The 25,767-nt window shown below is 37.9% G+C and overlaps 1 protein-coding gene across 1 annotated transcript in view; it reads left to right on the top strand.

The window, feature by feature from the left end:
- The window catches only part of PGGT1B (protein geranylgeranyltransferase type I subunit beta), a 31,702-nt gene extending 6,581 nt beyond the window's left edge, over nt 1–25,121 (top strand). The window contains 8 exon segments of the mRNA XM_042874272.1: nt 5,631–5,698; nt 12,957–13,108; nt 15,591–15,723; nt 17,889–17,934; nt 19,454–19,638; nt 21,430–21,538; nt 24,441–24,572; nt 24,575–25,121. Of these exon segments, the coding sequence (XP_042730206.1) occupies nt 5,631–5,698; nt 12,957–13,108; nt 15,591–15,723; nt 17,889–17,934; nt 19,454–19,638; nt 21,430–21,538; nt 24,441–24,572; nt 24,575–24,630 (881 nt within the window). The 3' untranslated portion in view covers nt 24,631–25,121.
- The last annotated feature ends 646 nt before the right edge of the window (nt 25,122–25,767 follow it).

Raw genomic sequence — 25,767 nt, 5'->3', positions numbered from 1 at the left:
CTTCTAGGAATGTCAGTAGGTCAGTATAACTCCCAGAGACAAACACAGAGTCTAACAATCCAGGAAAGATGTCTTTTTTTTCTTTTGCTTAGCATTTAACAAAATATAATATTACAGGGCAGTAGCTTTGGGGAAGATGCCACTGGTGCAGCATTCTGTGCTTTTAAATAAGTCTCTTTTTTTTCTGCAAAAGACCAAACTTCCCTCCAGTCCTCTATCCATCAGTTTATGAGAAATCTAATATCAGGCTATCTTGCTTTTGCTGATTACAGTGCTCTGTGCGGTCACTTCACCGCTAAAGTTTCCACATTATTCCATTTCTGTGTTACCTGATGGATAAATACATTACATAAAATGTAAGTAACATTAACAACAACAAAATGGATACTGGATGACCAAATGTTCAGAATGGGAACATTCTTGTAACATGTGCCTTCAATAACATGTATTGGTTTTAGTATTTGTTATTGGGCATCCTTCCAGCAATAGAACCCTGATTCCTTCTTTTGGCCTCTTTGGGGGGGGCGGGGGGGGAAAGCTAAACTTCAGTAGGCTGCAGCACCAGAGCTTCCTTTAAAAGTTTTTGTCCATCTCCAGTTAATGACAGCTAGCTTGCTGCATCAGAATCTTTCCAAGTATCAAAAAAAAAAAAAAAAAATCTGCTGATTTTTAAACGTTTTAATTATAACATTGTTTAATCATGTCATTTATGGAGTTACAAACTCCAGGAATCTTTAAGATTATTGGCAAAATATCTGCCTGCTAGTGGGAAATAGTGAATAAATTCCTTCTGTGCTTTCGTTAATACACACAGCTTTTTCTTCACCTTATTAATTGTCTCTGCCTCAGTCTGCCTGTCCTCTTGTGCAAAATGAGTACGTAAGTGAGTGGCTGAGTGGATATTTAGGAATATTACAGAACTTGGTAGAAAATTCAGAATTTGGTTTATAAGAAGACTTAGTTAAAATCTCACCACGTACTGTGATATTTTTTAGTGTGTTTTTATTTACTGGTATGTGATTTGCCTGATGGCTAAGGAAAGCTTCAGTTCTTAGCTTTTAAAATCTTTACATGAGGGTAAAGCTCATTAATGCAAAATGATAAGATCTTGATCTTGCTGACTAAGAAAGCAAATGTATTCCTTGTGAACCTAACTGAAATGTACTACAGAAAGCTAAAGATCTGTCTGGGTAAGCTATGTTCTTCCGTGGCTTTACTTGAGAAACGGTTCCTGGGGCTCTTGTGAAACAAGAGATGCATCCAAGTGATGACCTTCAAGTACTGTAACTGATTTCAGCTCATGTGTTTTAGAAACTGTCCCAGTACCAGTTAGGAGAAGAGAGAACACATTGTAACTGATCCTCACACAGAAATCTACTGTCACTAGATGATTGCTTGAACTTATTGCTGTCTTCTGTAACTATCAAAATATATGTAGATATGTTGTCTCTGTAGATTCTGGTGATTTTACTTTTCCTGCACATGTAGCAAATGTTCTGCTTAGGTGCATGGCTAATCCATGGTGTTTGTTTCGTTTGTGTGTTCAATGCATTCTCATTAAGACTCCACTGTTTTCTTTTAGAGAGAAGTTGAAATCTTGAAAATGCTTTTTTCTCTTTCTTGTTTTCCTTTTCAAGGTGGATGGGGAAAGGTCTCTTACAAGCCTTATCAGAAATTATGTATTTGGACTAAGACATACTTCTTGGAAGTTCTAGTGAAATTTCCAAAGGATTCATCAGATTTTTGTTCTGTCAGAGCTTATTTTCTTTCTCCTAAAGCAGGATCTGGGCAGAATTTCAAATTTTGAACTTCCTCTCAACATGAGAAGTTGTAACCTGCTTTAGCTGGGTATGCTGACTGTCTTTGACTATCTGAAGCTGTAATTTCTTGGTTTGCATTTTAAGATTTTAAAGGTTTCTAAGATGGGTAATGTGAATGGGAAGAACTAACAGTAAAATGTGCCATTCTTTCCATCTGAGGCTGATCATAGAAGATAAATAACAAAAGTGTCCTTTCTGTAAAAAGAAAGCTCCTAGCTCTTAGAATAAGTCACTCCTGGTTATCACTTGGAGTTCTGATGTCATAAGGACTTTCTGGCCTGGAAATACTTAAATGATGTGGTTTTCCTCAAGGTAAAATCTCAGCTCCTTATGTAAATGTGGAGTCTTTTGGTTTGAGAAATGATTAAATTTATTTGTGTTGTCACATATGAAGCCTTCTTCCATGTGTTTTTTTTTTTTTTGCTTAGCTTGTAACATGTGCATTGACTGATGTAAAGTTTATTAAGCTGTTTATCTTTGGCTTTTTCTGGAAGTATTGAAGTATGCTTAACTCTGAAAGTGAACATCAGGTGGTACCAATTCTTAATAGAAGTTAGACTCAGTACTTCACCTGATGGCTGGGGCCTGAACTGATGGATCCAGCAATTTTTTACAAGGCACATAAATTATGATTCATTTTTATTAATTAGAGTATGTTTTTTTTTATAATTCTGTTACTGACTGGCTATTTGCAGCTCAAGAAAGTAATGCTAGTCAAACTCTAATCTATTTCATAAGATCAGAAATGCAGATAGCTTTTACTAAAGTTGTAAAACCAGCTTTGCAGAAAGTGAGATGTTGTGCTTAAACTGAAAGACTGTTTTTTTCCATAATTTTCCTTTGATTCCCACTTGGTTCAGAACTTGTGTGTGCAAGAGGAAGCTAAAAAACTTGACACATGAGGTCAGTATGGCAGTTATCTGGTTAAAAATTATCTGTTTTCACTTTCTGTTTAACAGTTCCTTTTATTAGCTCAGCACTGTATTTTAGTTCAAGAATTGCAACTGTAAATTAAGCATTCATTTGTAGTCTTGAAGCTCTGAGAATAATCTGTTGTGACCACATTCATGACAATTATTTTTTTTTATTAATTTTTTTTTTGGAAGAGGAGATAAAATTTCACTTTTGAGATTACATAGTAGAGAGGGTGCTGAAAAGTCAAACCACTGTGTTTCTAGGAGCCAGTGTGTAAAGCCTGGGATTGGAAACCAAAAGCAACTGTTGAAACAGAATTTTAGATCACTGACAGCATTTGAGTATTACCCCTAGTGGTTTCCAGTTGTTAGCAGTTTGGTGGTGTAATATAAGTTTTAAAACACTGCAGAGAAGCTGAACAGCTAAATGGAATAATGGCTTCTGATTTCCTTCAAGTAGTTCATTTTTGATTATGCCTTGTAACTGTCTCTGACTGTCATGTAAAAAGCCAGTCAAGGTAACTCACCAACAGCAACTGTGCCTGGATTTCATATTGCCATTCTATGTTCATGATGTAATATCATTCATGATAAGGATCAGCTTTTCCAGGCTGAGTTCTTTCACCTAGCAATTAGAATCTGAGTTCTATTTGACTGCAAAGCTGTCCTAATTGTAGTACCACTTTCTTTGCAGCAGCCCAGACTAGTTACATGTCAGCAGGGTAAAAACTGCCTTCTGGATTAAGGTTTTCCGTATTTGTGCTAATTGAAAGTATATTTTATAGTTTACTTAAGCATATTTGACCTGGGTTATATTTTACTGAAAAGGGGACATGTGAATAACAATTTCTTCCACTCTTGCCTAGGAAGTCTCTTAGTTAAGAAATAGGAATTCTAGTTGTCCCCTTCCAGAGTTTTTCATGTTGTATTATTTTCCGAACTGCGATGATTTTTGAGAACCAGGCTTTGGGACCTTAAATTGCTCCTTCAGATTACTATTTATTGTGTGCTTCAGAATCTTTTGCAACATGGAACAGATTGAGGGCACCGTCAGCAAGTTTGCTGATGACACCAACCTGATACAATAGAAGGAGGGAAGAGCATACAGAAGGAGCTGGGTAGGCTTGAAAAGTGAGTCCATGGGAACCTAAGGAAATTCAGTAAGGCCAAGTGCAAGTTGTTGTACTAGGGTTGAGTCAATTCCATATCTGTGTACAGACTGGGAAAAGAACTCATTGAGAACAGCCCTGCAGAGCAGGGCTTTGGTTTCTGGTGGGTGGAAAGCTGGGCGTGAGCCAGCAGTGTGTGCTTGTAGCCCAGAAGGCCAACAGTATCTTGGGCTGCATTGACATTGGGGTGGCAGAGGACGGGGGAACTGATTGTTCCTCTGTGTGTGATAAACTGCACGTAATTGGTAGACCGCATTATGTCTGTTGTTGTCCAGTTATGTAGGTCACTCTGAAAGTAATGCTTCCTGTTTATTTCCATGGAAAATACAACAGATGAAAAGAACACTGAGTGATAGAGCAAAATCTCAACTACTAAACACTACTTTTCAACATAGTTACCACCATTAGCTATGCATTTTCACCATTGATGGACAAGAGCCTGCATGCCACACTTATAAAAATGTGCGCCAGCAGAGTTGACCCACTGTTGCCATCCGCGCTGCTGAAGTGCACCACTCACTACTTTACCATCTGACAAACACTGTTTGGTCTCCACAAACATTCAGCAAGTGCCTGTGAGAGTCAGTGCATGACGCTTTTTCCCAAGAAGGAGCTTGTTTAGATACCTTTATATGTGCTTCCATGTCAGATGGCATTTGGTAACGCCATTCCTGCACTGCTGCCTGTCACAGCAACAGACTGTAACAGTATTGGTGGGAAAGTTCAACCACCAATATCCACTTCTGAAGCTGTGGGCCAACAGAAATAGAAGGTATTACTTTTGGAGCAGCCATTGTAGCAGAGTGCAAATTTCCCTAATCTCAATGAAGGTTTTTGGATCTAAGACTGAAGGAAAAAAAAGCAACCATGGAGAGATAACTTAAGAACACCTGAGCACTGTGGAACTACAGTAGTTACTAGACTTTACTTTCAGATTCTGAGGAGTAAAGAAATAAGAGTATTTGCTGCAGAAGCTGTATAATGATCGGCTCTAAAAAGTACTTCTCATGCACTTCTGCATGCCTAATGCACTTCTATAATACATGCCTAGGTATTCTGACATGTTTAAAACGTCATAACAGAATCACTAGTAGTGGTGTTTGGTAGTGAAAATATTCTTCACCTGTGTTTTGAATGAGGGGGAGGAATGGCTCAAATTTAAAAATTGCTGTTCACCTTGATTTAACTTTATCTCTCAAACAGTAAAGTCAGTGGTAGCTTGAAACAGCAGATAGTCTATTTGTTCTTGTACATGCTGCTAAGTATCATAAAACAATTCTATGTGGGAACAGAGGGTATTGGCAGTCAGGAAATCAGAGAAGAAAATATTCTATTAACTTGGGGCTCTCATACAGGGAAGTAATCTTTTTGTTTTTCTTTGACTTGTGGGAGGCTGGTGGAAACTTCTCTGCTAATGTGAACAGCTGTCTCCACCAAGTGGGGAAAGAAAAAGAAAAATCTGTTGTTTTGTTATGCCAGAAGAATTGATTTAACTTTTGGTTTTTTTTTATGTTTGGTTGGTATGTTGTTTCATGTTTGTTATTGTTTGTACTAATCAGAATGATAATAGACTGAAGTTGGGAACATACGTAGCACACGTGCAAATTCTGATAGTACTGTGAATGATGTTGCACTAACAGATCTTGATTTTGAATAGAGAATTATGGTTAACAGTGAATGTTTCAGCAAAGCAAACTGGTTGAATCTTTATTTTTTGTCTTTTCCAGAATCAAACTTGAATCGCTGTGGATTCAGAGGCTCTTCATATTTAGGGATGCCGTTCAATCCCTCCAAGGTCAGTTATTTGTGTTTGGAGAGGTGCTTTATCAATTGGGCTGTAAGTTATCTGGTGTCTTTTTTATAACAATATCTGAAGAATTGTGCAATATCTTGAAAGTAGGGGTTTAACTGCTGTTAACACATTGAAACGTTTGCAGCGCTATTAAGAATCATGCAGCACTTCTGAAATGGTGGTGCTTTTATTTCAGAGGCAGTGGAGAAACTAAAGTAGAAGTTGTGGTTTGGTCAGAAGAGCAGAGAATGCTTTTTTGCATTTTCTGCTTTTCTGACCTGTAATGCATTGGAAAACTTCTCTAAATATTAGCTATCAGGAAGAGAAGGGCAGAAAAAGTCAACATTAAATGGTGCGGGATGTGCTGTTCTTCAGTTTTTTTCCTATCATTATGCATGGATATTTAATTGCCCCTGGGATCCACTCAAACTTTAGGAAGCCTCTGCTCATGACAGCTTGTCAGTGACAAGGGAAGGATCCTTTGCTGCCCATGGAAGTGAAATTCAAGTGCTTAAATGCTTCAAGTGCACTGAAATTTGTATATGAAACGAAAGTGCCTTTGCTGTGAGGAAGAGAAGAGGCAAGCAGAGGCTGCTAACAGTAATACAACAGATCTGATCTGGCTGGAAGAGGATGTATGTGCCATTGTGCAGGAAGGGCTTGAAAGAAATGGGCTGTTTTTTTAGTGTGCTTGAGGATGAAGAATCAAACTTCTCTAAAGAAAAGCCTGAAAGAGCACTAAATTATAAATATTTTGTTGTACTGCTATTTAAAATAGCCACATTTAAAATCCCGCTGAATTTATCCTGCAGCATGAAATTGAGAGCAAAGGCAGATGCATTCATATGGCTATTGTTGTGTAAAAATGCTTGAATTGACTTAAGTGTGAGGTGTGTTCTGACCTCATTTTTACTCACTGTTAGCAGCATAACTTTATGTTTCTGAGTAGCCCGTAGGACTAAATCAGTCATTCATCTATTCTGGCCCACCAGTTGCTTATAACTCTTATTTTGCATTGTAAGTCCATCAGATACATATAGCAGCGATTTTTGTAAGTTATGCTTTCTAACAAGGAAAAAAAATTATGAAGAGAGTTTTTACATCTCAACACCAGGTAATACAGCAGCATGCGATAGGCAAGGTCTTCTGACCCTTGATTTGCTTTGATATTTATTTGTTTTTATACTACAGATGGTGTCTGCAGTGAGCTCTATAGTAAAATGAATTAATCCTCTGTTTTAATTGGAATTAATCTCAGTAGCGATCAGTTGAAGGGAAGGAAGCAAAACTGCTTACAGCCTAAATATTGTAGGATTTCTACTGATAATTGAAGTTTAAAGAGAAAATAGTAGACAGTCATGTCAGTATATTTGTATATTTAAAAATGACTGATTTAGTCAGAACAGAACCAGTTAATCATTCAGCTAAATAAATCCACACAGTCACAGAATATCCCAAGTCAGGGTATTGATCCTCAGAAGGATCACTGCTGCTACTACTGCTGCTGCTACTACTGCTACTGCTGCTGCCTTCACCCACAGCTCAAACCCTATATCTTAGAGTATTGTCTGGATGCTTCTTGAACTCCATCAGCTTGGGGCCATGGCCATTACCTTAAGGACACTGTTTCAGTGCCAGACCAATCTCCAGTGAAGAACCTTTTTCTCAAACCCATCATGAACCTCCCCTGAGGCAGCTCCATGCCATTTCCTTGGGCCTTGTTGCTGCCAGTGGAGAGCAGAGCTCAGCACTGCCCCTTCACTCCCTGTGAAAGCCGCAGCCACCACGAAACCTCCCCTCAGCTCCTCTGCTCTGTGCTGAACAAATCAAAGGACTTCAGCCCCTCCTCATACATCTTCCCCTTTAGACTCTTCTCCATCCTGATAGCCTTCTACAAACACTCTTATATATAGTTAAATAGATAAATAGTTTTATCTTTTTATACTGTGGTGCCCAAATCTGCATGTAGTGCTCAACATGAGGCCACTGCATCAGCAGAGAGCGGAATGGAACAGTCTTTTCTCTTGCCCACTGGCAGTGCAAGGCCTGATGCACCCCAGGGTATAGTTGGATATTTTGGCTCCCAGGACACACTTCTGTCTCAGACTCAGCTTGCTGTCAACCAGAACACCCAGATTCCTTTCTGCAAGGCTGCTTTCCAGTCTACATATAGCCAAGTTGTCCTGTCCCAGGTGCAGAGTCCACACTAGCTCTTGTTAAACTGCGCATGGCTGGTGATTGCCCAGCTCTCTAGTTTGTCTGCAAGGCAAATCTCTCTTGCAGATCTCTGCAAGTCCTCTGCAAGGCCCTCAGAGAATCAACAGCTCCTCCCAGTTTAGCGTCATCCATAAACTGATTTAGTAGATGTTCAAGTCCTGTATCCCAAGTCACTGGTGAAAATACTTAAAAGAATTGGCACTAGACCTGTGGAACTACAGTGGTGACTAGCTGCCAGCCTGATAGCACATTTACCCCCGCCATAGCCCCTCTGTGCCTGATCTGCCAGCCAGTTGTAAGCCTATCACTTTATTAATTTGTCTATCTGTATGATAGACATTTTGTCCATCATATTGTTTTATGTTGTGCTTTTACTGTGGTATAGTGGCATAGCAAACTGAATAAAGACGTAACTTTATGCAGACCAGACCGAGGTCATAAAAATGCTCAGTCACATTTTGCCAAAGGTTTGAGTCAGCGTCATGCAATGTAGTTCTTGAACATGTATTTTGTAACCTTTTTCAAGTCCTCCCTATTGCTTGCTGAATAAAGCTGAATGGGTGAGTTCTGCATATAATTCTGACATCTTGTATAGCTTTCTTAAGACAAAAACACAGAAATGGCAAATGACATTATCGTTAGCCCATTATGTGGCTGGTATTTTTTTAGTATTTTAATTTAATGCTCAGTAATAGAACGTGATAGAACGTGCATGTCTCAGACTTAAATATTATCCTTTCAGGAAATGTATTGCAGGCCATCCTTACCTCATAATGTGTCAACCAGTCCACAGAAGGAACAAAGGAATGGAATCATGTAACCTGTGGAAATCATTTACAAGTTTGTCCATTCATTATCTCCAGAAAAGTATTTCCAGATAATTGTGCTTTTTTATTAAAGCATTGGGATTTCTATTCATAATACCTTGTTATTGCTTCTACATTAAAGGAAGCACATTTGGTTGACGTGTAGGCATACAAAGGTTTGAAGGATTTTCAGTACTATTGGCTGAAAATGTTCTGAAATGACTTAGAGATTAAACAAGTTGAGTGACTTTCAGTACTGTTTAAGGCCTTGTCATTTTTCTTTATTCATTATTTTAAATGCTGGTAAGCATTTTGGACTTGCATTGGCAGTTGTTTATTTATTGCATACCCCTATAGTGGTTTCATTTTTGAGCTCTGGGAAGCTGCCATGATGGAGGTAGCCAAATCTCTCTTGAAACTATGAACCTTACAAGATAATACGGAAGAATCAAGGCATACATTGGATTCTCTCAACTTTGCTTGATGTTTTCAGGGTAGCTCTTTTGGTTGTTGTTGTTTGTTTGTTTTTTACTTTCTGTTTTCAGCTGTTATTCTTTTAGTGTTTGATGGTGGTCTCTCTGCAACTCTTTGCATTGGTAAGAAAAAATAAAATAAAAACTTGACCAAGTCACAGCACAGTCTTAAAAATCCTTGAAAATCTTAATTCAGAAAGCCACTTTTAAGAAAGACATTCTTAAACATGAACCATTTAAATTAGATTTTTTTTTTTCTGAGGTGGCTCTGGGTTCTGTGTTCTCTCAGTTTTGAAGTTACTGAAATTACACAAACTTTTGAAAATTGGGGCTATCAATCTCCTTACAGTTTCAGATGGGTCTAGATATTTTCAAACTGTTAAAATGTGTTTTAGGAGCTAGATTGAAAGCCAGTACCTGGAGCTATTTATAACATTGAGGTAAATAGCATATGCTTTCACTTGGAGAAAAACGAAAAAGATCTGTTTTGCCTTCTTGACACAGGCTTGCGTTTTCCCTAGGCCGAAATGATCCATATTTGTAACACCAATGCCAAGAGAGAAAAAAATCTCAAAGTCAGACTGCCTCTGTAGGAATGTTTTGTAGCACTTCTTAGCTTTTCAGAAAGATCTTGCCTGTGTTTTCAAAGCAGAAAGTGAGTCTTAAATACTGCTGGTTGCCATGAGTTAAGCTTATAGCTGTTCTGGCTAATGTGCTGTGGAATTTTATCATGGCAGTGAACAAGACCTGAATCTTTGAAAGCTTTGCATCACTTTGCATCTTTAAGTGTTAATTTTAAGGGAGACCTCATATTGTGGAGACCATGATGTTAAATCACATAGAGTAGGACTGTTTTTCTCTGCACAAGAACCAAGTTAATGTTTCCAGTGTGACCTGAAAACTGCAGTTATCACAAAACCTGAGTTGCGTGGATAACTAGGTTGTATTCCTGTGGTTGTCTTCTCACAGTGTGTCTACACGACATTTTAATTCAGATCAGCAGAGAACTTCATAACTACGCTTCAGTGTGCTTGCTCCACAGGAGTAATACACGCTAACTGAGCTCCTTAGAATGAAAGTTGACTTGCAAACACATCCCAAATGCACTTTGTACTCCAAGGAGCCATACTACAGCTGGCCTCAATTCTGCAGCATATGTGATGTGGGCGCTGGGATAGCAACATTGGCTGTACTGATCTGCATTGTTCTGTAATGTAGCTATAGCCTTAGTGGGCTACTTGTGTTTTTGCTGGTGCTGTTTTTTGAGCAGTAACTGTTATGATTCTTAAAACAATTTCATTTTGTTTGTCTTTGTCCTTGGCCTATGAAGCTCACAGTTTCCAGTGGTGACAGCAGTGTTCCTATTGTGTTGAGAATGGTAGCTTGCTTAGCTGCTGCTGCTCCTATTGCATTGACTTATAATGTCTACAAAGCCGAAATAGTTCCATTTCTAGTTTCATTTGTAGATCTTAAGAAGAACTTCTCATCAAATCTCAAGGAACCCATTAAATATCAATTGCTTTGACTACAGCATCTTTCTTAAACATAGGCCAGGCTTTTACAAAAGGTCTGGCTGACTTTATTCTTCATAGCAAAGACAGTAGAGTAGCACTTCCTCCCATCCATGGAAATTTTAGAGTTACTAGCAGTCATCTCATAAAACCTTTGAGACACACTGTAGCCTTTCTTTAGAGGAGCCACTGCAGTCCTACTTTGTGATAGCAAGTTGTCTCAGGTCTGGTTCCTTCAACTCCTATGAATTCTCAACTTCCTCTTTAACTGGAAAAAAAAAATACAGTTTTATTGGAAAGAAGGGAGTTGTTTGTTTGTTTGGTTTTACTTCTTTCTCCTCTTATAATTTCCAGTTCTTCTGATTGATGTCCTATCAAAGGCATCTTTTATTCTTACTCAGTTGTGTCTGTCTCATTAGTGTGTAAAGCATGCATTGGTATGTATAGGTACAAAACCAAATGTGATGAGTAGTATCACAGTGAACTTGAAACAATTACATGGATTCTAGAAGATAAAGTGAATTTCAATACATTTAAAAATTGAGTAATTGTGATTAAGGAACAGGTTGCATTCATTTTCTGGTGAATATCTATATTTGTTGTATATTTTACAGATATACAACATATATTGAGAACAGTCACCTGTTAGACTATCAAGAGCTCCTAAGATCCTACCATGATTATACATATGAAACTCTATCTTGGCTTTTGCCAGTATGCCTTTTAGTAATTCTGTTCATGATTCTGAGTCATCTGTTTTTTAATTCAAATTTACTGTAATATTAGATGCAATTATTGGGATTTTTCAGAACTGGTCCAGGTGTGGGTTTTTCGATTAGACACCTCCTTTGCTTAGAAGTAAATTTATCAGCTGCTTTAAACTGAAAACTTGTTTTGTGTCAAAGCAAGTTTGTATTATCCTGTACATCTGGATTTTTGCAGCAGGACTTATTGTAGTTGGAATAAGCTAATGCATCACAAGTATTGGGCCCCTAACAATGCGCATCTTATGGGGAAGATATTTTGAAAAGAAGATTTTGGGTACTGTTAGAATGCCTGTATTGGTATGGCTGGCCAACTTGCTCCTCCTGGGTACAAAAGAGGGCAGAGCCAGATTCTTTTCAGTGGTGTCCGGTGCCACAATAAGAGGCAGTGGTGACAAACTGAAAGAGGAGGTTCTTTCTGACCAGCAGGAAGCACTTCAGTGCTGTGCAGTGACAGAGCCCTGGCACAGTTTGCTCAGAGAGGCTGTGCAGCCTCTTCCTTGGAGATCTCCAAAAGCCAGCTAGACATGTTCCTGAACACTCTGTTTTAGGTGTCCTTGCTTGAGCAGTGCTTGGATCAGATACATACTGAAGTCCCTGCAAACATCAGTTGTGACTGTGGATGTGAGCGTCATTAGAGAGTGATGGGAGCACTGGTACCTCAGGGGCAGAAATGGGCTCTGTTGAGACAAATTGTAATTTGAAAATTTGCTTGTTGTGGCTGCTCAGTATAGAAATAGCTTTTATCGTGTTTAAAAACAAACAAAAAAAAATATTGCAGAATGAACAAGCCTAAGTACCCCAAACCATCTTGTTATTTGTGGTTTGTGTTGTCATCCAGTGGTGCAATCCTGGATTGCTTACATCGCAGGCAAAAATAAAAACCCAGGTGTGTTATTGTCTTCTGTCCCTCGTTTTATGATTTATGCTGTCGTTGTTTAACTTTCATTTAAGCTTCTCAGTTGATTTTATTTGCTCTTTAAATACTTTGTTTAAGCTCTGATTATTGTTTTAAAGTAGAAATGAAAATAAGTGACATGGTAATCTTTTATTGCTTCAGATGACAGAGACTGATAATAATGCCCTGCACTGCTTTCTTCTTGTAGATTAGATTCTAAAACCTGTGGGGAGGATCTCCAGGCTCTTTAATAGTCAGCTTACCCTACTGCAAGGAAGCTAATGTCCAGTGATGTCCCAAGATAAACTTTCATCTAGTTTATATGCTTAACTGTTGCATAGATATCAGGCTTCACAGAAGATCTTTTCTGAACTTTCATACTGACCTACTGATAAAGGTGGCAGAACTGTGAAGTACTTGATTTAACTCAGAAGAGTTGAATGGAATGTCTTCAGTTTAAGCCTAATCAGTGAAGAGAAATTAACTGTTTACCTCTTTTTCCTTTTTTTTTCCTTTTCAGTTGGATATCTGACAAAAGATGTGGCAATGTTTCAGTCTTTTATTTCTTGCTTTTTTTTTTTTTTTCTTCTAGGGCTCAGATGTATCTCATCCTTATGATAGTGGGCACATAGCAATGACTTACACAGGTCTGTCGTGTCTGCTTATTCTTGGAGATGATTTAAGCCGAGTAAATAAAGATGCCTTACTGGCAGGACTGAGAGCTCTCCAGCTAGAGGATGGAAGGTAAAAGACATATCTTATAATTCTTTGTAAGGTGAATATAAAACCTTGGTGTAGAGTGAGGCATGAAAAACATAATTCTTGCAAAATTACAGTATTTTCTCTCCGTTAGTAGGCATTTTGGTGGAGGTCAGTAAGAACACCTATAGGGTACAAGACCAAACAATATTTTGTGTCTTTGCTTTTCATTCTTAGTGTTGTGAGGCTTGCTTACAACCATGCATATTTATTATTGAAAAGTTAATTGATCTTAGGAATAGGGTATTTTGTGCTGTATCTTTCATGTAGGTGAGGTTTTCAGTATTCATATTCTCTGGTTGGGTTTTTTTTTTTTTTTGCAATAACATGGAGCAGTGTTAAGATGATGTTTGCTCTGCTTTCTGAAGCAGTAAACTTGATTCAGTTTTGAGAGATTCAGTATAACAATATACAGGATGAATTAGCCTAAACTTTAATTATAAATGTGAGTATAATATTACTAAATTTTAATTTGAGATACATCCTTTTTACATGCATTTTTTTAATAGAGCAGATATACTGCTTAATCTACATCTGGTTCCTTTTTTATTTTAAACAGTAGCAGGTGTAAATGCAGACTAAAGTAGATGAAAACTTCTTGGAGACGTCTGTTCCTGTTGAGAAATTTTACTCAATATCTTTTTTTGAAAGAATACTTAAGAAGTGCGGAATTGTGGAAATGTTGTTTGCCATGGAACTGTTTTACTTCACAATGAAACCACTACTTCCAGAGCAGCTCTCGTTTATTTACAGATATAGCTATATAGCTTTATATGTATACACATTTATTTTGGTCTGTCTTGGCCAGCAGTTTCTTCAAACACCTGGAGGTGCCTGTTCCATTGCTCTGAACATTCCTGTTACAGATATTGGATCACTGTTGCTGTTGAAGTATGTCCAAAAGACAGAGTAATGGATGAGGTGCTCCTAGCACACTAGTGTCCTGAAGCAATTGCTTGTAATCTTGCCTGACTACAGTAATAAGCTGCATGCAATTAACTCCTACGTATTTGTAACACATATAGTTTTAATGTGCAGACTGATAACTCTTACATTTGATGCCATTTTTCATTCTCCTTGCTAAAGAAGGCCAACTTGACCCCAGAAGAATCAAGAGTTCTTTGCTATTTCTGGCGTAGAAGTGTTGGGTAGGCGTCAACTTCTAGCGTCATGCACACTTTGATATCTATGAAAAACACTTTTAAAGTACCAAAGAGAAAGGATGTGCAAAGGCGCTGGTTATGTTGCCCAGATAGAAATATCAAATAAGCTGAATGAAGGAAAAAAATTTTCTGGACGTTAGTCCATTGTAAGTATTCTAGGGCCAGGTTTAGTTTATTTTATTAAGAAAAGAATGGGCCTTTGCTGAAAGTGATTTGAAGTATTTGGATAACCTTCAGTGCCTTTGTTACCAAAGTACAGGATGAAGTTATGCCACAACACTTGCACATCTTCAGAAGTGTCCTAGTTCCCCAAATCTTTGCCATATCCAAAAAGCAACAGCATTTATCCCGATTTGAGCTGTTAGTAGAGGAAAATGTATATCCTAATATATTGGAAGTTTCTGTATGCAACAGGATGATAGACTACAGAATTGAATCCTGGGGCCAAAGGAGGAGTGTCCTAGTGGTCCTTGAAAGACTGTCTCCAGGGTCGGAAGTACCTTTATTATTATTTTAATAGATCAGACAGTGGACTTATTAAAATATAGATTTGTTGTGCTGGCTTCTTGCTGCGGTTTAACTTTTAAAATATCTGAAATACTGGTTAAAATATCTGGTTCTTTGAGCAAAACAGAGTCTTGGCAGGTAGCAAATCACAGCACCTGTCTTCTTTATAAGAATCTCAGGAAGCAGAGATTATGCAGTAAATTGCGCAGGGCAGCGTTACATGAAACAAAACTTTTCTCAGAGATGGAACGTAGCCACAAGAAATTGAAAGGGGTATTGCGTGTAGCTCTAAGTACTTCTGCTAGAAATGGTGATGGAGTTACATTTGCACATGCAAGGATATCTGATGCTGAAATTAAGGTCAGAAAAGTCATGTAGGCTATGAAGATTTCAAGGAACGTAAAGAATTCTGCCAAGGACAGTAAGTGTTAGGATAGAAACTTACGCATCAGTATGTGTGTAATAAGTGGAAGAATGTTAAGTGTTGACGTCTCTGATTAAATAAAGAGCAGTGTCACTGCTAGAAGTAGAGTTGTGCAAGCCTCTGAATGTTAATGTTCTAAATGTTCTCTTCCTTTTGTTCAGCTTAGCTAAAAATTCATCTTCTGGAAAGAAAATCAGGTGTATTTTTTTATTGTAGTTGTTTGTATGCTGTAAGCAGGTGTAGGTAATATTTGTTTGAAGTGTTTGAATGGAAGAACTGTTTGAAAGGAAAAACTATTCAATTCCAAAATGCTTTCTGTAATCTCTGATATAAAAACCTACACAGCACTAATAAGAAAAATCTTTCTTTACAGTTTCTGTGCAGTGCTAGAAGGAAGTGAGAATGATATGAGGTTTGTGTACTGTGCTTCCTGCATCTGCTACATGCTTGATAACTGGTCAGGCATGGATATGAAAAAAGCTATAGACTATATTAGAAGAAGCATGGTGAGTATTCTCAGAAGTGTTCTTTCGTACAGAATTTGAAAGTTACTAGCTCTGTTTCAATAAGCTGCTAGATGTGTGGTTTTGTTTTACTGCCATATGTCATCACTGGCAAATAGATGGAGCCAGCATAGTTCACAGACTTTTTCCAATTCACACATATGCTTATTTGGATGAAGAATAACATGGCTGTTCAGACAAGGTAATCTTCATACAAAGTTTTTTAATTCCTTAGATTATTTTTTTCGCTATCTTATTCTCTTTAGTGGTACAGTGTCAAAACTCTGAGATGCAGTCCAGTACAGCTGAAGGTCACAGCAATTTCAGAGGGTTGTGATCAACAGCGCAGTCTGGTTGGAGACCTGTAGCTAGTGGAGTTCTCCAGGGGTCAGTACTGGGCCCAGTCTTGTTTAAGATCTTCCACGTTAATGCAGTTCTGATAACAGAGGAGAGAAAAAGAAAAATCTATTGTCATTGGAATTGTCAGGCTTTATTCACATAATCTCTATTAGTTTGCTTCAGTTTTGGCTTTAATATTCAAAAGTCAGATTTATCACCAGTTCAAAAAGAATGGATATTCATATGCTGAAATTTTGAATGACTTCAGCAAAAATGGACTCTTAAAATGCTCCAGTTCTTAAAGTTTCTTGTTTTACCTCAAATTTGGTAGAGATATTGAAAGAATTTTTATGTGTAACATTTGGTCTTTCTTTTCTTACATAATAGTGTCATCTGAAAATGCATGTGTATAAATCTGTAGATATAATTTAATTATGATTTAATAGCTATTTGTGTAGCTGTTAGAGTGAAAGTTTAGAGTGTGGAGTAAGAACTGTTCTTAACCGGGCTTATGCACTTTCTGAGAGCAGTATTTTTATTATTATATATATATGCTTCATATATATATATAAAAATATATATATTTTATTATGCAGGTTTCATGCTACAGTAACCTACAGCCACTGTCTTGTTTTTTTTCTCCAGAGCTATTTACTTTGGTATGCATTAAGCAAATGGCCTCCTCTTACAGTCACTGTTTGTAGTATTAGTTAGCTTTAGCAGTACAGTTTTGCTGTTGAGGTTGCCTTTGTTCAGCAAGTAGTGAGCCACTGGGGTAAGAAAGCATATTTGGATTGCCATTGCAACAGGCACTGCAAAGAGTTTGAAGTAACTTTATGCTGTATTTTAACATTCAGATGTTGGTGGTTATTATTTAAAATTGACTAGTTCATACTCTGCAAGGTGAGGTTGCAGTTAGAGGTTGTCTGTTATGTTTTAGTCTTTCTAGCTCATTAAACTGACAACAGCTACTCAAAAACTAAGAACTGTGTTTAAATGTGTGCAGCTTCTGCATCTACTTCTGTTTCTTCTTTCCTTCCCAAAGGGATCTTTGACAACAGATCTGTAAAATAATTTTAGGTTAAACCTAAAGAGTGCTAAATGTTCTTCAGCTATGACTATAGGAGTCAGCAGTGCTCTGTCAAGATGCTCTGTATCTCGTAGCCTCTGCTAAACATTGTGAAGAAAGCATGAGAAATTTATAGTTGGAACTTGGCAAAAAAGAAAGAAAAAAAGGCTATCTGTTTAATGAGAACATGAACCAATCATTAGTTGGCCAGTAGGAGCACTCTAATTTAACTTTGAAAGTTAAACATAAAATGTTCCATAATTTGTGTTTCCTCTAAAAAGTTTGGTATTTGTCCAGTGACAGTTTATTGGTTATTAAATATTGTATGAACACTTCTTAAATAAAAAGGCTTTAAAAGCTTTTCAGTTAAAGACAAGATTTCATTTATGCATTCCATTTTGATTGGAAATACCTCTCAATTCTCCCTTTATATAAAGACAAAAAGATATTTGCTTGTTTGTTTTTTATTTAATGACATGCTCTACCTCTTTTGACAAAGAAATGTTTGTTCATTTCAGACCTTTACCATATATTGTAACTAAAATGAGCTCAATTACAGTCTTAAATCTGTCTTCACTGAACTGAAACATTTGTTAACTGTCTTGTGCTGAGAGCGTTTTGAGGCGTAGGCTCAGAATTTAGCTAATTTTAAATGATAGTTGTAGTCTGATGATGATTTTGCTGTTAAACTGAGAAATTGCAATGTCCTTAAAAGTAATTTGTCTCTAAAGTAACTGGTTCATTACAATTTTTTCTTCAGTCTTACGATAATGGCCTGGCACAAGGAGCAGGACTCGAATCTCATGGTAAGAATGTCAGAATGTTCTGCACCTCTTTTTAAAACTATAATTGAGAAATGCTGTAAGAAATTCAGGTTATGTCATGCCTTTATTTCTTTTCTGCTTTTGAAGAAGTGGGATGAAGAGGCGCAAATAAAAACATGCCTCAGAATACTGTCCTTCTTCCCTTAATTTCTGCTTAGTATCAGAGCAGATGGACTCTTCCTATATCAGCTCCGTTATTTTTCGCTTGAAGAACCTTGAAAGATGTTGCCTGTGTTCTCTGTCTTGCTGACAGAGCAAACCTTTTCTGCGTGTACTGTTGTGACTCTGTGGATTTATCAGCAAGAGATTTTATGCATTGCACCTGATAATCTCCAATTTCAGCAGCTATTAGTAAGACCCAGAAACATTTCCTTTGACAGACTGTGGTTCCAAATCTTGAAGTGACATTTAAGTTTTGTACACAGATAGTAGCTGTGAAGATAGGAATTTCCAAGATGTTTCTAAGTAAAGTAGCTGTGTGTGTGGTGAAATAGTTATCTCTTCCTGATAAAGAAGCTTTTTATTTTTATGTGACATTAAGTCTATCCAGTGTTTTCTAGATTTATCCTTGGAACTGAACTTTTGTAGTATTCAAACTGTGTTCTTCAATCAGAGAGGATAAAGTTGAAAAACTGAAGTTATTCCCCTAGTTGTTGAACTGAATTACAGTAGAATTTAGTGATAGCATTGCTTCAGTTATGGTGTTTCAGCATCAGAATGAAAGGAACTGTAGAGTGAATGGGATTTTCTGACACCAAAGCAGTGTGAGCAACATTGGCCCCCAAATCTTACATCAGCAGTTTGTGTGTGTTACTTCCCAGGCTGTAATTTTGTCATTACAGATAACAGACTCAGAGGACAGTGATACACAAACAACATGAGTTTCTTTTCTAATTTCTTACTTAGAAACATAACTTGCATTGGTTGCTACCAGCTGTACTAATAGTATACTAACAGTGCTTTTCTTTTTCCAATTTCTTTTTTCTTTTTTCAATATATATATGGGGCTTTCTGCTCTTCATCAGGCAGTTCTGTTTTTCTTCTCTTAGGGATTGTATTCTGACACTGCTTTTGACGTCTCTGCTTCAGTCTGATTGCTAACTTCCCAGTAGCTTTTCTTCTGTAAGTTTAATATTAAAAAAATGTTTTCTATTGCATTACCATTTATTTGTTCTTGAACTGCTGTGTAATCCAAATTGCACAGCACTGAGAGTCCCTCTGGCTTTAAGAAAATTGATTCAGGCTTATGTGAGCAGTATTTTTTTCCTCTGGTGTTTCTTTTTCATTCGGTATGTATGATGAAGTAAAGTGCATTTATTTGTTAGGTTTTAGACTTTCATGCTCTTTTAGACTTTCATACTTTTAGAATCCATTGATTTAATTTTTACTACTGATTGTAGCTCTACAAGTTCTACTAAACACTACTTCATTCTGCTTGAGATTATACAGGCTTCTGTGAAAATCTGTACATCTAAACATTGCAACATCTGTTTCTTCACAGGTGGGTCTACATTTTGTGGTATTGCATCGCTGTGCTTGATGGGTAAACTGGAGGAAGTTTTTTCAGAAAAAGAACTAAGTAGAATAGGAAGGTGGTGTGTAATGAGACAACAAAATGGCTACCATGGACGACCCAACAAACCTGTAGACACTTGCTATTCCTTTTGGGTGGGAGCAACATTGAAGGTAGTGTACAAAACAAATAAAGGACCATTATGAAATTGTTTTCATTTCATAGAAGTCTTTTCCAACCTTAATGATTCTGAGATCATGAAGTCCAAATATCAACCCAAAACCTCCATGCCCACTAAAATATGTCCATAAATGCTACATCTACATGGCACCTCAAGGAATGGTAATGCCACTCTTTCCCTGAGCAGCTTGTTCCAATACTCCTTCTTTCTGCTAGACTGTAGGGATGGGGTCAGGAAGGCCAAGGCCCAGCTAGAACTGGACTTAACAAGGAGTGCAATGAAGAACAGAACGGAAATGAGAGGTTTCTGTAGGCAAGCAGAAAAGAAAAGTCCAAGAAGGCATTTCACCAGCAGTGAGCGATAGGCAGGCTGGCAACAATAGACAAGGAGAAGGCTAATGAATTCAACAGCTTTTTTGGCAGCTACTCTTCATATACCCCTTGAGCACATAGGTTGGAAGGGGAGCACTGGGGAGCAACGTCCCTCCCATTGAAAGCAAAAGTCAGGTTCATGACCACCTGAGGAACCTGAACATTGAAGAGTTTGGGTATCCCAGCAAGATGCATCTCAGAATCCTGAGAGAATTGGCTGATACAGTCATCAAGCCACTCTTAATGATATTTGAAAAGTCACAGTAGTCAGGAGAAGCCCATGGTAACTGGAAGAAAGGTGCTAGTGCCTGTTCATCCCCATGAAGGAAAGGATGCCATCCAGAGAGACAGCTAGATAGGGTTAAGCAGTGAGCCCAGGAGAACATATGAGGCTTAATAAAGCCAAATTCAACGTCTTGCACCTGGTTTTATGCAATTCCTACTATCAATACAAGGTGGGAGACTAAAGGATAGAGTACAGACCTGCCAAAAAGGACCTGGGGATACTGTGGATGGGAAGCTGGACATGAGTCAGCGATGTGCCCTCGCAGCCCAGAAAGCCAGCTGTATCCTGGGCTGTATGGCCAGCAGGACAAATGAGGTGATCCTGGCTGTGTGCTCTGCATCCAGATATGGAATCCTCAGTGTGGTAGAGACATGAACCTATTAGAGCATGTCCAGAAGAAGGGTCATAAAAATGATCCAAGGGATGGAATACCTCCCCTCTGAAGACAGGCTGAGAGAGCTGGGACTGTGCAGAGGGAAGAGAAGGCCCTGAGGTGACATGAGAGTGGCCTTTCAGTATCTAAAGGGGGGGCTGTAAGAAAGAAGGGGACAAACTCTTTAGCAGAATCTGTTGTCATAAGACAAGGAGAAATGATTTCAAGCTAAATGAAGGAGATAAAAGATTGGATATAAGAAAAAAAGAATTTTACAGTAATGGTAGTGAAGGATTGGAACAGGTTGCATAGAGATGTGCTGGATGCCCCATCCTTGAAGACAGTCAGGTTGTATGGAGCAACCTGGTCTTCCTGTAGATGTCCTTGTTCATTGGAGGGGAGTTGGACTAGATGGTCTTCAAAGGTCCCTTCCAACTCAAACAATTCTGTGATGGCTTTGTGATGCTCTTGGCTTCTTGGCCACTTAGGCACACTGCTGGCTCATGTTCCACTAGCTGTTGACAAGCATCTCCAGTTCCTTATCCTTAAACATGATATTTTTTCTTTGCAAGGAGGAGTTTTATCTTTGGCATGCGTACAGAAATGTGCATAGATCTGTAAAGGTCTTTTGTCTTGCAAACAGTCTTACCAAGTTAATGCTAAATTGCCCTATGTATCTTCTTACATAAGTACTGTATTTTAATGTTAATAATACACTAAGATTTGGTATCTTACTGTCTAACTTCTTTTCAGCTCTTGAACTTATTCCAATACACAAATTTTGAGAAAAACAGAAACTACATCCTCTCAACTCAAGATCGCCTCGTTGGTGGATTTGCCAAGTGGCCAGATAGCCATCCAGGTAAAATTCCTTTTCAAAATCATTATGAGCATACTTAAAGCTGAAAGTACATTCCAGCAGTCAGACATCTGAGGGATGTAAGGAAAGATTTTTCTCCATTCTACTTCAAAAACTATATTGAAAAAAAAAAAAAAAAAGAAAATAAGAATTATAATGAGATTTTCATGGTTTAAAGGGAAAGCAGGTGGTGGTTTTCTAGTTTCTGAAGGAGTGTTACTATCTGCTTAGAGCTGGACAAGCTTTTCTGTGTGTATTTAACTGTTCAATTAAATAACATTCAGTGGATAAATTCATGAATAGTTTAAGCAAACTATTTCAGACTGCTTATTTCCTTGATAAGGTAATCCTTTTGAAGTTCATTCAGAAGCTGCTATATTTTAAAATAATCTATAAAATAATCTACTCAAAGTATGACCTGTCATAGGGAACCTGCTTTACAGGGGGTAAATGGATGGATAGATGCCCTCTGTTCCCTTGAATGCCACCTTGGGTTTCTGAGGTCTAGCTATTTTTAAAGCTCTGTAGTATGTAGAACAGTCAGAATCACTTGGAGAAAATAATTCTGTTTGTCATTCATTAATGTGACATTCCTGCCTGAACACCTGCTGTTTCCCATACAACAAGCTTTTGCTTCTCTTACCTTTACTCACAAGAGTAATCTGCTTTCGAACTTGAATGTCGTGACTGCCCAACAGAAAGGGAACAGGAGGGCTGAACTAGGGTACTAAGAAGTTACCAGGTTGTTCTTTGAATGTACACAAGTTTTGCTGGCATTCCAGTTTTTTTGTAGCTATGACAACCTATACAATGTGTGCCTTATAAAAAATTGTGCACCTTCAGGAAATTTTTGTTATTTACTTATTTATCAGTGATATAAAAATCAGTTTGGTACTACTGAATTTAAAAGCTCTAGGATTTTTTCCAAGGGAAGAAAAGAAGCATGTTTACTGCGAGATTCCTTCATCAGGCAGATGGTGTCAGAAGTCTGTGTGCATGTTTTGGGAGAAGGAAAGGAATGTTAGTGCATCTCTAATCTGAAGAATGAGTATAAATGCAACTTTACAAAATGTCTTTCTTTCTATGTATCCGTAATTTCAATGTCATGTACACAACTGATTTTCCTACAGCCCAGTAACTGAAAAGCAAGCTGTCTGTTTCAATGTTGGTATGTTTTCCACAACCAAGATTTCAGACTTCACTAACACAAGCATTTGTGTTGTGCAGCATCGCTGTTGTCCAAAGCTCTGTTGTCAGAAAAAAGCAATGTGAATCAAAACACCACTGTTTTCTTTATAATGATCTCTGCGTTTGTCAAACGTAGGAATGGTTTCTGTCTGATAAACCTTTGGAATATCACAGTGGTAGCATAGTATTATTGCTGTTTTGTAGAGGTGGCATGGGTGTTGGCTTTGTCATTCATTCTTCAAAACAGAACTGAGCACTTAACAGTGTTTTATTAAGTTCTTTGTTTACTGATGAACTTGGCTGATCATGCCTGTGTTGGGATAGTGTGCCATGCAGTACAGTGTCATGTTCAGACATAAAAGAGGAAGGGGAAACTGTGAGTTGCACCATTTGTCTTCCATATAACCTTTATGTGTAATGACCCCTGCTCTCAGGAGACTGGCTGGGCATCTGCCTAGCAATGGGAAATAGCAAATGAAGACCATGTTTTGCTCTGCTGGCACATGCTGCTTTTGCTTTGCCTGTTGATACCTTTATCTCAGTTGAGTAGTTTTCTCACTTCATCCACTATCACACTGGTGGTGGAGGAGAAAAAGAGAGAAAGCAGCTGTGTGGTGTTTAGCTGCTTACCCAGATCAAAGTGCTAGAACACATACCTAAAACATTTGATTTTATTTTTACTATTTCAGACTTAGATGTAAATCATGACTAGATTTAATAAACTTTTCTGTTAATACATATACTGTTGCATGACCCTGGGCAGTTGGGCAGCAACTCTTGTGCATGTCATTTGTTTTCTGTAAATGATAAGAAGTTACAGCCTGGTCTAGTTTGAATGAGGAGGTTGGTGGCCCTGCTTGTGGCAGGGAGGTTGGAGCTTCGTGATCTTTGAGGTCCCTTCCAACCCAGGCCATTCTGTGATACTGTGAAACAGATGAGTACGCAGACTTCCTAAAGGTGTTTTTGGTAGGACTATCAAGTATTAAGTTGTAATGGATTTGCACATCCCTTGAACTTTTGATTAAACCCACCAAACAGCCATATACAACTGTTAGCTTTGTATATGGTTTTTAGTGCACATCAAGTGCAGCTGTCTGCAGATGTTAATATACTGCACCTCCTGAAGCCAAGTTCTCCCTGTCTAACATATTCAACTGCATGGTCAGTTATCAAGCCACTTCATTAATTTCTGTTTTAAGGGTATTTGCTCATGAAGAGAAGACAGGTAAAATGATGGTATATATATTCAAGATATGTATAGGTACATATATTTAAATATTCTGTGTTTTATATTTCTGAGTCTTGCTGTTTGACAGCTTTTGCTGCCTTTGATTTTTTTTTTTTTTTTAATCAACAGTCCACTCCATAGTCAGTCAAAAAGCTCTGCTGTGTTTGGGGAAAAAAACATTTGCTCTGTTGAAGGAAATAATTTCTAGCTCTTCAAATTCTTTTGTTTTTTGGTTTGAGCAATAGGAAGAAATTAAGTAGTGGGCAAAAATTGCTCTAACATAAAACATCTCTGTCTTAGAGATTGTATAGCATGAGTTCATGCTGGAGGTTTTGAGCAGAAATTGTTTATGTCAAATCTCACACGTCGAACATAGCACGTAGATGTTTTCCTGGTTGGATTATTCAGGGTGCTGGATTCCAGGAGCACTTGTCTGCTACAACCAAAAAGGCGCCTGACTTCATATTTCACTTTCTGTCCTGCTTTCAGATGCTTTGCATGCCTACTTTGGGATCTGTGGCTTGTCGCTAATTGGAGAAGCTGGTATCTGTAAAGTTCATCCTGCCCTGAATGTAAGCACAAGAACCTCTGAGCGCCTTCACCACCTTCACCAGGTGTGGAAAACAAGGACTCTAAGCAGTGTTCAGACAACATGCACATCGCTACGCGACTGATTTAGACTCAAGTTTAGTTCTGGTAGCATAATTGTAGCCCAAGGTTAAAAGCCATGTATAACCAATGTGCTCTTTTAAGTGCTGGAGTCATGCAATCAGATCTGTGTTGCTGGCATTGCTTTGATAGGGGATTACCTTCAGCAGGTTACTCTGCATTGTGGGAAAAAAGGAGATACTCTGATTACATAGGAGTTTGTCACTGCAGACTGTAAATGGCTCTTCAAATGGCTTTATGTCTAAGAAATTCCTTGAGGCAATTGAAATTCATTTTTATTTTATTTTTTAAAACTTGTGCATACTGTGTCAAAGTATATAATAGCAAAATATTTTCAAAATCTGTTTACATATCATACAGTATAGCACAAAACCTTGGGGATCTTTTTGATTTTAATGTCTTACATATTTTTGGGTAGAGAATCTCCCATATTAAATCTCAGTTAAAAGTTACCTTTTACTGTCTACTTTCAGATTCCATAAACTTTGTTAAAAAAAAAAAATAAGTACAAATAAAATTATTTTATTCAATATTCTGGACTTCTAAAGTTGTGTGGCCTTACTAAATGAGTTTTACAAGTCTCCTGAGTGCCTGCTGCATGGATGCGATGGATTGTTAGCTCAGATGTCTTCATTTGAAATTCTGTCTTCATGGGATATTGGTGAGAGCGTGCTGTATTGATACAGGGCATGAGCTATAGTTGCTGAGTTTTTGTCTTCTTGGTCTCTATTTGTCTAATTCATTTCTGAATTTATTAAATGTCAAGGACCTGCTGCCTTGTGAAGCAAGAAAACTATTTTTTCTACTGAGCTGTAGATCTCAACATTAGTGTTTTGGTTTTGGGGGTTTTTTTGCAAGCCTGTCACATGTCCTGGCTGAAGAACTGTCAACACAGCAACAGCATCAAAGAGCACAGAGCATGAAATCCTCCCGTTGCACTCCCCAAAGGCAACAAAAATCCCACACTACTGCTTGGTTTCTGAAGCAGTGGTGAAATGCCTTCTTTGGTAACTGCAGTGCTAGACCAGCCTTTAAAAGTTCATCAGAGGACAAAAAGTGGTAATTGTAGGTAACTGAAGAATGAGTGTGATCCCAAGGAATTAAAAGGCGTGTCTTAATAAGCAGGAATTTTTTCAAGGAAGAGAAA

Source organism: Lagopus leucura, unplaced genomic scaffold (genome assembly GCF_019238085.1).
Source record: "Lagopus leucura isolate 7727_CA_CO unplaced genomic scaffold, USGS_WTPT01 Super-Scaffold_54, whole genome shotgun sequence".
In the NCBI taxonomy this organism is placed as follows: Eukaryota; Metazoa; Chordata; class Aves; order Galliformes; family Phasianidae; genus Lagopus; species Lagopus leucura.
This window is presented reverse-complemented; position numbering and strand designations above follow the sequence as displayed.